This window comes from Micromesistius poutassou (genome assembly GCF_964030765.1).
Source record: "Micromesistius poutassou genome assembly, contig: SCAFFOLD_1340, whole genome shotgun sequence".
Lineage (NCBI taxonomy): Eukaryota > Metazoa > Chordata > Actinopteri > Gadiformes > Gadidae > Micromesistius > Micromesistius poutassou.
In genome coordinates, this window is record NW_028177960.1 from 1 (window position 1) to 12,500 (window position 12,500).

General features: G+C 49.7%; 1 protein-coding gene across 1 annotated transcript in view; it reads right to left on the reverse strand.

Moving 5' to 3' along the window:
* Window positions 1-711: 711 nt before the first annotated feature.
* Window positions 712-12,500, reverse strand: part of LOC311374924 (protein unc-13 homolog A-like) — a gene marked incomplete at both ends in the record, with an annotated part of 13,954 nt that continues 2,165 nt past the window's right edge. The window contains 15 exons of the mRNA XM_084490653.1: window positions 712-808; window positions 999-1,125; window positions 1,644-1,729; window positions 2,686-2,813; window positions 3,055-3,189; window positions 3,596-3,685; window positions 4,164-4,232; window positions 4,780-4,933; window positions 5,375-5,538; window positions 7,410-7,525; window positions 8,032-8,201; window positions 8,865-9,006; window positions 9,517-9,744; window positions 10,614-10,833; window positions 11,631-11,705. Coding sequence (XP_084346779.1) covers window positions 712-808; window positions 999-1,125; window positions 1,644-1,729; window positions 2,686-2,813; window positions 3,055-3,189; window positions 3,596-3,685; window positions 4,164-4,232; window positions 4,780-4,933; window positions 5,375-5,538; window positions 7,410-7,525; window positions 8,032-8,201; window positions 8,865-9,006; window positions 9,517-9,744; window positions 10,614-10,833; window positions 11,631-11,705 — 2,001 coding nt within the window. The remainder of the gene's footprint in view (window positions 809-998; window positions 1,126-1,643; window positions 1,730-2,685; window positions 2,814-3,054; window positions 3,190-3,595; window positions 3,686-4,163; window positions 4,233-4,779; window positions 4,934-5,374; window positions 5,539-7,409; window positions 7,526-8,031; window positions 8,202-8,864; window positions 9,007-9,516; window positions 9,745-10,613; window positions 10,834-11,630; window positions 11,706-12,500) is intronic.

Consider the following 12,500-nt stretch of genomic DNA (forward strand, 5'->3'; position numbering starts at 1 on the left):
CCCTGAAGCATCTGCTGCTACTCTCTAACCGGGGAAGTTTTTCATCCGTTTTTATGGTTATTTGCATTTTGTATTGAGTTGTTATTGATCGCCTTAGAGCCACCCACCGGCCCTGGGCTGAGTCGGGGGGGGGGGGGGGCGGCGCCAGGGGAGACAAACAGGGTTGTTTGCCTGAGCAAACCAGGGATCTATTTACGGAGTCAATGTTTGCGGCCGAGGAGCTAAAAATGTATTCTTCTTTGCATAACTTTAACTTCAGCGCTGGCTCTCGACGGAACAGTTGGTGGGGGGGGCGGGGAGCGGGGGGGGGGGGATTCAAGTTGAACACGTTCAGCGCAGTCTGCTCCAGGACGGTGATAAAACCGAGTGTATCTTGGATGGATTTCTTTGCCTGGAGTCGTCGTCGTCGGAGGGAAATTCGTGGGATATTATCGTTGATTACCATCCTGTTCATTAGCGCACTAATATAACAGTCGATTCCTGGCACCTCAAAGTACTAATTTGAGGTTTCGCTGGGTTTTGTTGGACTATTGTTCACAGCTGAAGTGAGGACGTCAACCCGAGCCAATTACAGCAAAGACAAAGTTATTTGTAGATGGATTATCTTCAAAAAAAAAAAAAGATTAGAAAAAAGGCTTTGCAGAAAACGGCAGCTGAGGACAAACAAAGACGACGTTAACTTTCGTACAGAATCCAACCGAGAGCAGTTACCCCGTCCTTCTTGTCCCTCTCCAGGGCACCGTGGAGGAAATCTCGGGACACCTCCTCGTTCTCTTCCAACCACATGACCACGAATGGCTCGAACCAGCTGAGAAAACCGACAAACGACAACAACAACACGGTTCCAAAGGCCATCGTCACATACAATTACAATTTTTTGCAAACGTTAAAAAAAAGGAACGGTTCCCCTGGCGTCGACAAGCTGAACGTCGGGGGGTTGGCCGTGCACAGCTGCAGGGGGGGGGGGCCAAAAGGTCCCCTCGCGACTCAAGACTCACGCTGGGTACTCGGGAACGTGCTTCTGGAAGGTGACCAGTTCCTTGCAGTACTCGTTGTACAGCCACTTCACTTTGAAGTGCAGGTTCATGTAATCTGCACTCTTGCACAGCCGGTGCTTCTCATGCTCTGAATAACAAAAGGCAGAGGAAATGTCACCACTAATGTCCTCCTGGAGCTCAGAGGTGGCCACTCACAGTCTCTCTCTCTCTCTCTCCTTGACTATCTTTTTGTAGTCGTTCACGTTGTTACAGCGCACGCGCGCACGCGCACGCGCGCGCACACACACACACACACACACACACACACACACACACACACACACACACACACACACACACACACACACACACACACACACACACACACACACACACACACACACACACATTTTAACTTCTTGATTTATGTCCGCAATTCACAATAAATGTAAAAAAAAGGACATAAATGTTAGACACAAAACATTGCTCAGGCATGAGCCAGCAATGTGGGTCTGATGACACACACACACACACACACACGCACACGCACACACATGCACACACGCACAATATGTATGCGTAACAGACTTTGATATAAAATACATTAAATACATAGGTCTTCCCGTGAGCCAACCCCACTGGTGAATAACAGGGGCAGGAACTCACCCTCCATGGCGTATCTCATGTCTTGCGCAAACATGTTCCACATGACCTCGGCGCTTATCTTGCCGACATTCAGTTCCTGTGGAAACCTGCAGGGCAGACAGGGTAGGGTACCGTGAACGCATCGGATCCGGCATCAGCGAAACAGGGACGACGATGACAACTCAGAACCAAACACTCAACCACCGGCCGGTACTGTGCACATTTCTAACACATCTGTACTTGAGCCTCGACACGTTTGGAATCAGTGTGACTTGATTCCACTGACACGGGGGTGTCATGGGGTTTATATCAAGGAGTTGGAATTTGATTATTGTGGACCGCACTACACACTTGTGAGACTGTGGTTGGTTGGAACACGGAAGCAAGGGTCCATTTACCAGTTTCAGTTTGTGTCACAGAAAGGTCAACAATCCTAAGGGCTGTCTGTGAGGATTATCCCCACCCCACTCATCACCTCACTCATCACCTCACACATCACCCTACTCATCACCCCACACATCACCCCACTCATCACCCCACTCCGGCCTCTTGGCATCAGCAGTTTATTAATCAGCTAATCTGCCGGTCGGCTATTAGCTGATTGGATGCTTCACAGCACTCATTAGTACTTTACTGCCACTTAAGACAACGCGTTATCATCAAATACCGCGGTAATGAACGATAGCATGCTGTGTGTATTCCAGCCCTTCTGAATATTGTTTTCCTCACAGGGCGTGGACTGATTGGACGGTTTGTGAAGCGGGGGGGGGTAGCTCATGGGTCAGTCTGTTGAGCTGGAGCTCTGAGGCCCTCTGTGATAGAAAACAGCAATGTGCCGACAAATAAAATGTACTCTGGGATGCTGTGATACTACGTGTGTAGTTCTCCAATTATTTCCCCCAAGCAGAAATTGCCCCCCCACTACTTTCCATCCAGGCACACCTCCCTGTAATTAATATGTATAATAAAATATCCATTACATAATAATGGCGGTGGCTTTGCGTGATGTATAGGAACAGCCCATTGGACTGGTTTAACTGGTTTGAACAGGGAATAAACCTACTGGTTGAGGCAGTGCGTGTAGGAGTTCTTGTCCTCTTCGATGATGGAGACGATGAGGGTGATGAGCTTGGACCAGAAGTCCAGGTTCTTGATGTTGGGGCCCTGCTCATCTGGAGGGACGGGTTTTGCCTGCACCGCAGATTAAATACACCAGAGATGTATAAAGATGATCCAAGTGCTGAGCGGCAGCAGTTTTTTAAATTCTGTCTTCCCCTTGCAGGAATGACAACCGACCCATCATACTCGTTCATTTTTAACTGCCGATTCAAGCAGAGTAAACATTAAACAGAGAGCGAGGCCAGGCGGAGCGCCCGCCCCAGCTGTCTCTCTCTCTCTCTCTCTCTCTCTCTCTCTCTCTCTCCTGACTCACCGGATCCGACTGGTACTCGCGGTTGTACAGATCGTGGCAGTTGTTGAAGATGTACTCGTAGGTGGAGTTGAGACAGGCCTTCACGCAGTCCTTCACCACCTGGCTGGCCCTGGGAGGGCTCTGCAGCTCCTGGACCTAACAAACACCGAGCAAAGACCAACGTCAACGCTCACCCCTGCTGCACCTGCTGCTACTGCGTTCCTCCCGGAGGCTATAACCCCATTCCTCTGGCAACTTCAACGAATATAAATATAGATTACACGCACGCACACGCACACACACACACACACACGTTTACATACGCACGAAGACTTATACACAAGAACAAGACTTATACACAACATATTTATATGCCATCTACACACAGGGAAACACACCTGCTCTAGGTGAACTAGGCTATGTGTGCGTAACATAACGAGAAGACGATTCTCCACCAATCGGCCCGAGGGCAACGGGGGAATTCTGCGCTTGAAAAACACTGCAGTTTTCTTTTGGTGTCAGAAGCAGACACATTGTCGAGAGACAGAAGGCAGAACCTCACTTTCATTCTGAAGAAGGTGATGCTGGTCAGCAGGTCCACGGTGGACTTGAGGTCCTGTAGCCGCTCAGGACTACTGGCTGGGAAGTTGTTCTGAAAAGACACGTCGGAAAACACCATATGTATGATACAACGTTTCATCATAGCAGGGGCGGCTAGTGAAAAGCTACAGATCGGAGATAATATTGTTTGATTATAAAGATCAAGAGAACAGCAACAGCTTTACAGTTGTTTGTGTCTCAATCTCTTGACTGTACTTCAGTGTTCTGAACAATAATAAAAAAAATCGTGGAAAACAGGGCATTGACGTTCACCAATAACTCTTACCTCAAAACAAATTACATTTACATTTACATTTAGAGCATTTAGGTGACGCTTTTATGCAAAGGAACTTACCATAAGGACATTTGTCCGAACAAGGAGAATCAACTTATCGCCGTCGGTACAACAAGGGTGTTGATAGAACCAAGCGCCGAGCACCAATAATTGCTAACAAATGAGTCAGGCAATGTCATAACTAGGACTAGATAAACTAGATAGAGAGAGAGAGAGGGAAGAGAGCGCTCCATACCCGGTACATGGACAGATCGATCCTCAGGGAGTTGTGCAGCTGGTCCAGGAGTTTCACAAACCTCTCCTTCTACAGCCAAGGGGAGAAATGAGGAGGAACAAGCCTGGTTAGAACCACATCTGACTGTGTACACCTCTGACTCAGTCCCTCTGGTTGGTTGGTGCCTGTGAGACGTGGGTTGGGCCTGCATGATCCTCACCAGGGTCACCCCCCCCCCCCCCCCCTCGGGGTGACCCACAAGCCCCGGAGTCAACAAAGTGTTTCTGATCATAGAGGAAGTTCGGCGAGCAGGAGGGCAAACTACGTCAGTGTTACGGGCGGTGTAGGCAGACAGAAGAAGCCTCTCTCTCTCTCAACACAAGGATTTGCGGTTGGGCTTCAGCCTTGCCACCTCTTTCCTTTTTTTCTGTCTCCCGCGAGAGGCCATAATTGTTCGGCCTATGGGCGTTTAATTCACGTATGACTTTATGCGGGAACCTGAATAAACCCCACTACTTTTCAGTGGTTCTCGTGTCTATCTATCCATTCACGGTTGCGCCTGAGAGACAACGGGGCCGTAACGGTCACGAAGAAAGACACGAGAGGACGGGGGGGGGGGGGGGGGGGGACAACCTACACCAAAGTTGGAGGCGGCGAATCTGTCGGAGGCGGAGACGTTGTTGGAGGACTGGGTGGTGTGGGCGTAGTAGGCGTTGATGTTGGCCAGCAGGGTGCTCATCACTGCCGGCACCCCGGGGCACATGTACTTAGATGACAGGCAGGCAAAGTGTCTGTTTGTGCCGGGGGGGGGGGGGGGGGGAGAGAGAGACTCGTTAGAGCAGACGTGTTAAACAAACACAGAGCTGCTGCTGTTTCATTCAAACACCAGTTCACAAGTGATAATAAACGATGATGTCACGTCTCGATGATGCATTGCTGGTGCACACCAGCAATGCAATGGATTACCTGACCAGGCAATACAGGTGGAAAGTAGGAATTTGCTAAAAACCTGGTACAATGCATCTCTCCTTGCTCTAAACAAGGTTCATGTTCGTTTTGTACATTGTCCCTGTTTAAATAAAGTTACATTACATTTACACAAAGCAGAAGCACTATTATCGTGACATAATCGTGTTTCTAATTGCATTCGTTTCCTGGGAGACGCATCATGGCCCTCATGGCGGTGTAAAAAAAGGGGGTGGTGGAGACGCTGACGGTAAGGCGGTACTGACGTCATGGCCTGGTAGATGGACTCCACTCCGTAGCGCATGGCGAACTCGTCCACGATCTCCTGGGCCGTCTCCTCAAAGTACACCTTCCAGGCGTCGTCCCCCTTGGCGTCGGGGATCTTCACCACGCCGCCGTTCTGCTCCTCGGTGGTGTACTGGAACAAGTGCTGAACGCCGGGGGGGGGGAGAGAAGGACCGACTGGGGGTTAGCTTATAAGCCGTTTCTCAATATCAAGTACGCAGACTACGTACTCGTCGGGGACTTGGAAGTATGTACTTGGCAAGTCCGGACTTTCAAGTGCAGACTTCCGAGAACGCGAGTACGCACCCTGCAATTGGGACAGCAGTGGACTCGATGATGCATTCTGGGATATTTAACGGTCCCAAGTCCACACGAGTCACCTCCGATGCGTCCTCGGTAGAACGGCCTCGTCGAGAACGCACCGAGAACACTTCCGGGTTTTACGACAGTACTCGCGTACTTGGAATTGGAACAGTGCTTGGGCTACCACTGATGAGGTTTACCGAGAACGCAAGTACACGAGAACGCGAATTGAGAAACGGCTATAGGCTGGGTACCCCCCAGCCCGTTCTGCCGGCGATTTGAACTCGCCCTGCAGCAAGGGGTCTGGAGAGGAGCAACACGTTTCTTTCTGCTTCGGATACACTTTTTTTGCGGGAGCCAATCACCAAGCTGGCTTTCCCGCCATGGCTTGCCATTGGCTGGTTTAACACAATGGCGACAGGGAAGCAACGGAAAGCAGCCAATTGCGTACAGAGTCGTTTGAACTCCGCCCAGGTTGATCACGCCTGAAGAAAATGACAGCAGCCTCCCCAGACCAACGTGCAATCTACCATTGAGCTCGGTCTGGGAATAGCCAGGCTAGGTTAGCTAGAGACATGTCCTTCTAACTGATGTAAGCCCCCCCCCCCCCATCTGCTAAAAACAAAAAAAAAAAGATTAGATTGTCCGCTAGGTGACCAATCAGATGGTCCACTAAATAGTGTTAGCCAAAGAGATTACTCACCAGTTGGACATAGATAATCCCCTTGTCCACTCAGCAGTGATATCCAATCCATTTTTTTACCAACTGGGGATAATCCGCTTGTCCACTAAATAGTAGTAGCCAATCAGATCGTCCGCTTAAAAGCAGTAGTCAATCCATTCGTCCACTAAACAGTAGTAGCCAATCAGATCGTCCACTAAACAGTTGTAGTAGTCAATCAGATCCTCCACTAAATAGTAGCAGCCAATCAGATCGTCCACTAAACAGTTGTAGCAGCCAATCAGATTGTCCACTAAACAGTAGTAGCCAATCAGATCGTCCACTAAACAGTAGTAGTAGTCAATCAGACCGTGTAAGGCTGTGCTAGCCTTGAAACCAGACAAATCTGTGAGCTCATCGTTTCATTTGCTCTGGCAGAGGGATTCTCCCTCCTACCTGTTTCCAGCCCACCTGGAGCGGGTCGGCCGTTCACCACCGTTAATCTAACGGGGCGGGTTTGATACAGTGGAGAGGGCGGCTCCAGGGGAGAGCCACAGAGAGCTTTCCCTGAACAACCAAGACGGCCACCGCTGATGTGAAACGGTCTGTTGAATCAGCTATTGTAACAGTAATAAACAAACAGGACACTGTATTTTACCATAAAAAGAACAAAGAAGTGCACTTAAGGCACCAAAACACCCTGAAGCGCTTGATGACAAGGACGATGTGTTTGCCATAACGTTAGCGCAGTGCTACGATACGTTCCATTGCTCTGATTGGTTGTAGGTCTATCCAATGGCTTCTGGAGGTTTCCGTTTGTTCCTGCGCCTGCAAACAACGGCCGCCGGAAACCGAAAGTCGAAACTTCGGGACTAACACCTTTTGCCAATTGGTCTGGTCCGGTGTCAGGCTAAGACTACTCGCCAACTATTCCCAAAAGCAAGGACATTGTCCACTGCATAATGGAAGCCAATAGGATGCATCACCAATTGGAGATAAGCCATCAGATTGTCCCCCCCCCCACCACTGGAGTGACCCCCCCCCGGACTGACCTCGTGCAGACAGGTGTACTGAACATGATAGGGAGCCACCGTCTCCTCGCCCTTGATCTCCACGCTGATGTGCATCCGAATGGCCCCGGACACGGCAGACTTATCCGTTCGCTTGTCTGGAACAGAGAGAGAGCGATGCCGCGTTGACTTGAATCACAGGGTTTTCTCAGGGCAGCATTTTACAGCTCAAGGCGGCCCGCCCCCTAAGCGACACACAGGCCTGCCTGCCTTAACTACGACGTGAAAAAAAAACAACGTCTTTTTAAATTGTGAATATCACGCAAAAGAATTCAATAATCGAAACGTCATTCACTCTCTAGTGTGTAGACCAGGCTGCAGGGCAAAAGCCCTCGAACGTCAAGATAAATTCCTACTATGTTCTGCATAATTGGCTAATAAAACTATTCTGATTCTGATTCTGATTCTGATTCTGATTCTGCATGAAAAAACGCATAAACGGTGCACCTGTGAAAGAAGTGCCCCCACCACCTTAACTAACACATTTTCTGCAGGAAAACCCTGGAATCCATTCCCCCTTCCACGAGAGGCTTATCGTTCCAGGGAGTGATGAATCCTCTGGTCCCCCCCCCCCCCAAAAAAACCTCTCTCGTATGGAGCTCACCCAGATTGTACCACACGTCCATCTCCCCGCTGAGGGTCCGGACCTCGATGATGGTCTGGCCCAGGAAGTCGTCACTCTCCCTCTTGAACCTCTGCTTCACGCGGGACTTGATGTCGTCGTCCTCGTCCCACACGCGCACCTTGATCCGGTCGGAGGAGTTGTGGCACTCGCTGAGAGGAGAGGGGACAACAGACCCAATAAGGTTAACCCCCGGGCCCGCGGTTTAAGAGGGGTCCAAGTGCAGCTTAAAGGGGGACATTATTATACCGCCAGGTGGGATTAGCCGTGACGAGCCGTTTTGAAAATCGGCCCTCTTCTGACATCACTAGTGGGCGTGTCCACCTAGATGTGTGCTGGATAGATCGTCTACCAGGACACGCCCCCACTTGTGATGTCAGAGGAGGCTTTTTCAAAATTGGCTTGTCACGGCTAATCACGCTCAGACCTGGTGGTATAATGTGTCACCTTTAAGAGTTACAGAATGGCACGCTTGAGTGATTGACCACCGTGCGGTGTCAAGTGTAGGCATTTAGAAAGAAAACCATCCACACATACACTCAGGTAAACACACATACACACACACACACAAACACACAAAAATACACTCAGGTAAACACACACATACACACATACACACACACACACAAACACACAAAAATACATTCAGGTAAACACACACATACACACATACACACACACACACACACACATCCATGCAGGTACACTCAAACACACACACACACACACACACACACACACATACACACACACACATGTTAGGGGGAAAATAACATTGACTTGAAGCGGTGCACTGGTTTCTTCACAGGACTCACAAGTGGAAGTTCTCCTCCCAGACAGGGTTGAGGTTGCCGTAGATGGTCTTGGTCCTCTTCTTGGTCTTCCCCACTTGGACCGTGACGTACGGGTCACTGGAGCCCGTCTTGTCCTTGGCCTGCAGGCCCTGCGCACACACCACTGACGGACGAGAAGGAACGAGGAAAAACATTAATATCAAAATAATATCAAAAGGCTGACGATATCTGTGACACAGACAATCCCACTACTGTCACTTTACTTTGTCCCCTCTGCTATTAGACTTTTTATTAAAGACACAGGTCAAGATAATGAATTGTATTGCCCACTCTTGCAACACTGTGTTTTTCTTTAATTGTTTTTAATTTAATTTGGAATGTTGTTTTAGGCCTATGTGTTTCAAGCCTGCTGCTGATTGGTAATGACAATATTGTTGTGTTGTGTGTGTTGTGTGTGCGTGTGTGTGGGGAAGCGTACCTACTTGTATGCCTATGTGTCTTAAATGTGCTGCACTTTGACCAAACACATTTCCCAACTCTGGGATAATAATAAAGTATTTTCTTTTTCACAACATTGAGTATCATGTCCATCAAGGAAGTTTTGGATCTTGTGATTTAGTTTGTGAGGAGGTAGTGGGCGGGGCCCCCGGGCGCCGGGCCCCCGCGGTCTCACCGGTGATGCTGATCTTGGCCGACCACTTGGAGGTGCCGTCCAGCACGCTCTGCTTGATCTGCTTCATCTGGGTGCCGTGGGTGGACTTGTCCAGGGCGAACACCTCCTGGATCTGCTCGAAGATCTCGGGCTTGTTCCTCTCGCGGATCTTCATGCGGTCCTTCAGGACCATGATGATGTTCTGCGTCCGGTCCTCCGCTCCGTGCTTGGAGCTCTTCTCCGCAGCCCCTGATTGGACGGGGGAGAGGGGGTGACGCAGAAGACGAGACGGGGGGGGGGGAGGGGGGGGGAGTTAATGACGGCAACTTTATTTTCGTTTTAGGTCTGGATAGTTGACAGTATCTGAAGGGGAGGAAAGGTAGTAGGGGCGCCTCCGGTGTTCCCCCAAACCTCTGGTACTATCGGAGGGGTTATAATGTAACATGGTTATTAAAAGGCTTTTTAATTGCGAACCTACTTCAGGGCCTGGATCTTGGTTCATTATTACCATGTCACTTTTAGTTGTTGTACATTTTGTCCTCTTCCTTTTACAGATAACAAAGTTGAAGATTATGTCCTACCTCCTTATCAACCCACTCCTTGGTGCCACGCCCGTACATACCTGTATCTAACCCCCCCACCCCCCCCCCCCATGTGCCCAATCCACCTGTTGTCACCCAGACTAGTACCGGACACCCTGAACACCTTGCCTCCTCCACCTTCCCCCAGAGCACCCTCTCATGAAATTAACTTTACATTTATATAGCGCTTTTTCAAGTCACCCAAAGCGCTTTACAGTGAAGGGGGGACCTCAATGACCACCACCGATGGTGTAGCACCCACCGCACGGCAGCCAATCGGCTGCCAGAAAGCTCACCGGCACACACCGGCCTGAGGTGGAGAGTGAGGGAGTTAATGAATCGGCCAATTACACAGGGGGATGATGATTATGGGGCCAGGTTGAATGAGCCTGGATGGGCAGTTCTAGCCAGGACACCGCAGGAAATCCCCTACTCTTTGCCATAAGTGCCCTGGGATCTTTTATGACCTCAGTGAGGCCAGGACCTCGGTTTTTTTACGTCTCCTCCTCCTCCGACGGACGGACTCATCTCACTCACTCTGCAGGCAGTCGGCGTTGAGCAGGTCCTGGCACTTGTCGTGGCACTTGACCCCGCACTCGGAGCAGCGCATTCCCTGCCGCGCGATGCCCCACAGCAGCCCCTCGCACTCGTAGCAGTAGGTGGGCGTGGTGGCCGTCCACACCTCAAAGTTGTGCGGCGTGGTGGAGGAGATGGGGTAGATGAGCGCCTGCAGGGTCTTCTTGTACACGTGGCTCTTCTGCAGAACACACAGACACAGGGGGTCGCACTGAGTGGGGGGGGGGTGAAAACGGGAACGAGCGTGGGCGGCCCGCGCTGGCTTGGAATAGACGGCAGACGGAGCCAGACGGCTGCAGGCTCAGTCTGGGGGGAATGGATCGGTCGGAGCGCCGAGGCGAGGGAAGCACAATCTATTCTGGGTAGATCTAGACTGGGTAGCCCCAGCCCGTTCTGCCGGCGATTTGAGTTCCCCCCCGCAGAAGGGTCTGGAGAAGAGCAGTACATTTCTCTCTAGTTTCGATATGTTTTTGCGGGAGCCAATCACCAAGCTGGCTTTTCCTCCTGGCGCCCTATTGGCTGGTTTAACGCAATGACAACCGGGAAGTGACGGAAAACAGCCAATTGCGTACAAGAGTCAATTTAACTCTGCCCGTTGATCACGCCTCTTGCGCTGAGGAAAATGACAGCAGCTTCCCCAGACCAACGTGCAATCTACCATTTGAGCTTGGTCTGGCAATAGCCAGGCTAACAGTCTATAGGAATTAGTTTTAACAAATATCTGCAATATTATTTGCGTGGTGTTCTGTGTTGTGTTTTATGTATGTTGGTGTATCTCAGTGTAGTGCTGCCCTTCTTGGCCAGGCCTGTGTGTTTAATCTCAAACCTGGTAGAATACTATAGGTAAAAGAAAAAGATGTAATAAAAGTAGCACCATAGGAAGAAAGGGGTCAGTATGGCAGCAGTGTACAAAGTTGTGCAGGCGGACAAGGAGAATCAAGAGGCCAGAGAGGTCACGGTGGTGGAGGTCAAACCCACCAGTTCCTCGTTGCCCAGCGTGGTGGAGGCCATGGCGGAGGTGATGCCAGCCTTGCGGTTGTTCTGGGCCAGAGACTGCAAAAGGAAAGGAGGAAATTTAGAGACGGCTGAAGGAGATGTTGGTAATGTGATTGGTTCATCTGATTACATTAAACGCTTGGCTATTATTGAGTGGTGAATGTTTTGCTTGAAATGAGACGCAGAATTACTCACCATGGCCTGGTGTGCACAGACAGCGATAATGAACAGGATTCGGTGGAAAATAAGAAGGAAGAATAAAATGATAATGCATTAGCATTATAACAGAGAAATCATTTGTACATTCATTATGAATCTGCGTGTGAGCATGTTTATGTGTGTGTGTGTGTGTGTGTGTGTGTGTGTGTGTGTGTGTGTATGATACTTACAATCACCTAAAAAAGAAAAGGAAGAAAAGGCAAAAGCATGCGTTAATGCGTTATCACAAAGAAAATACAATTCACAAGCTGAAATAAAAAGGCAAAATAAGATGTGGGAGATTGGATAGAGTGTGTGTGTGTGTGTGTTTGTGTGTGTGTGTGTGTGTGTGTGTGTGTGTGTGTGATGAATCAAAACAGCCTGAATGTGTTAATTCTGAAAGTAGGATGCTGTTTTGATTTCTCGACGAGGCGTACTTAACAAAAGCTGGTCAAATGTCACCCTCTTCTACAACAAATATCTGGCCTTGGCTACAAATGTCAATATCTGGTACTTATCTTTGGCAGCCTGGGCCACGTGCGTGGGCTTGTCATTAGGGTGTCTCAGGATAGTTGGCTTTACAAAAGCAAGGTCAAAACAACTTGCCAAATACTGCTCCAAATATCCTGCATAATTGGAAGTGGCCACACGTGG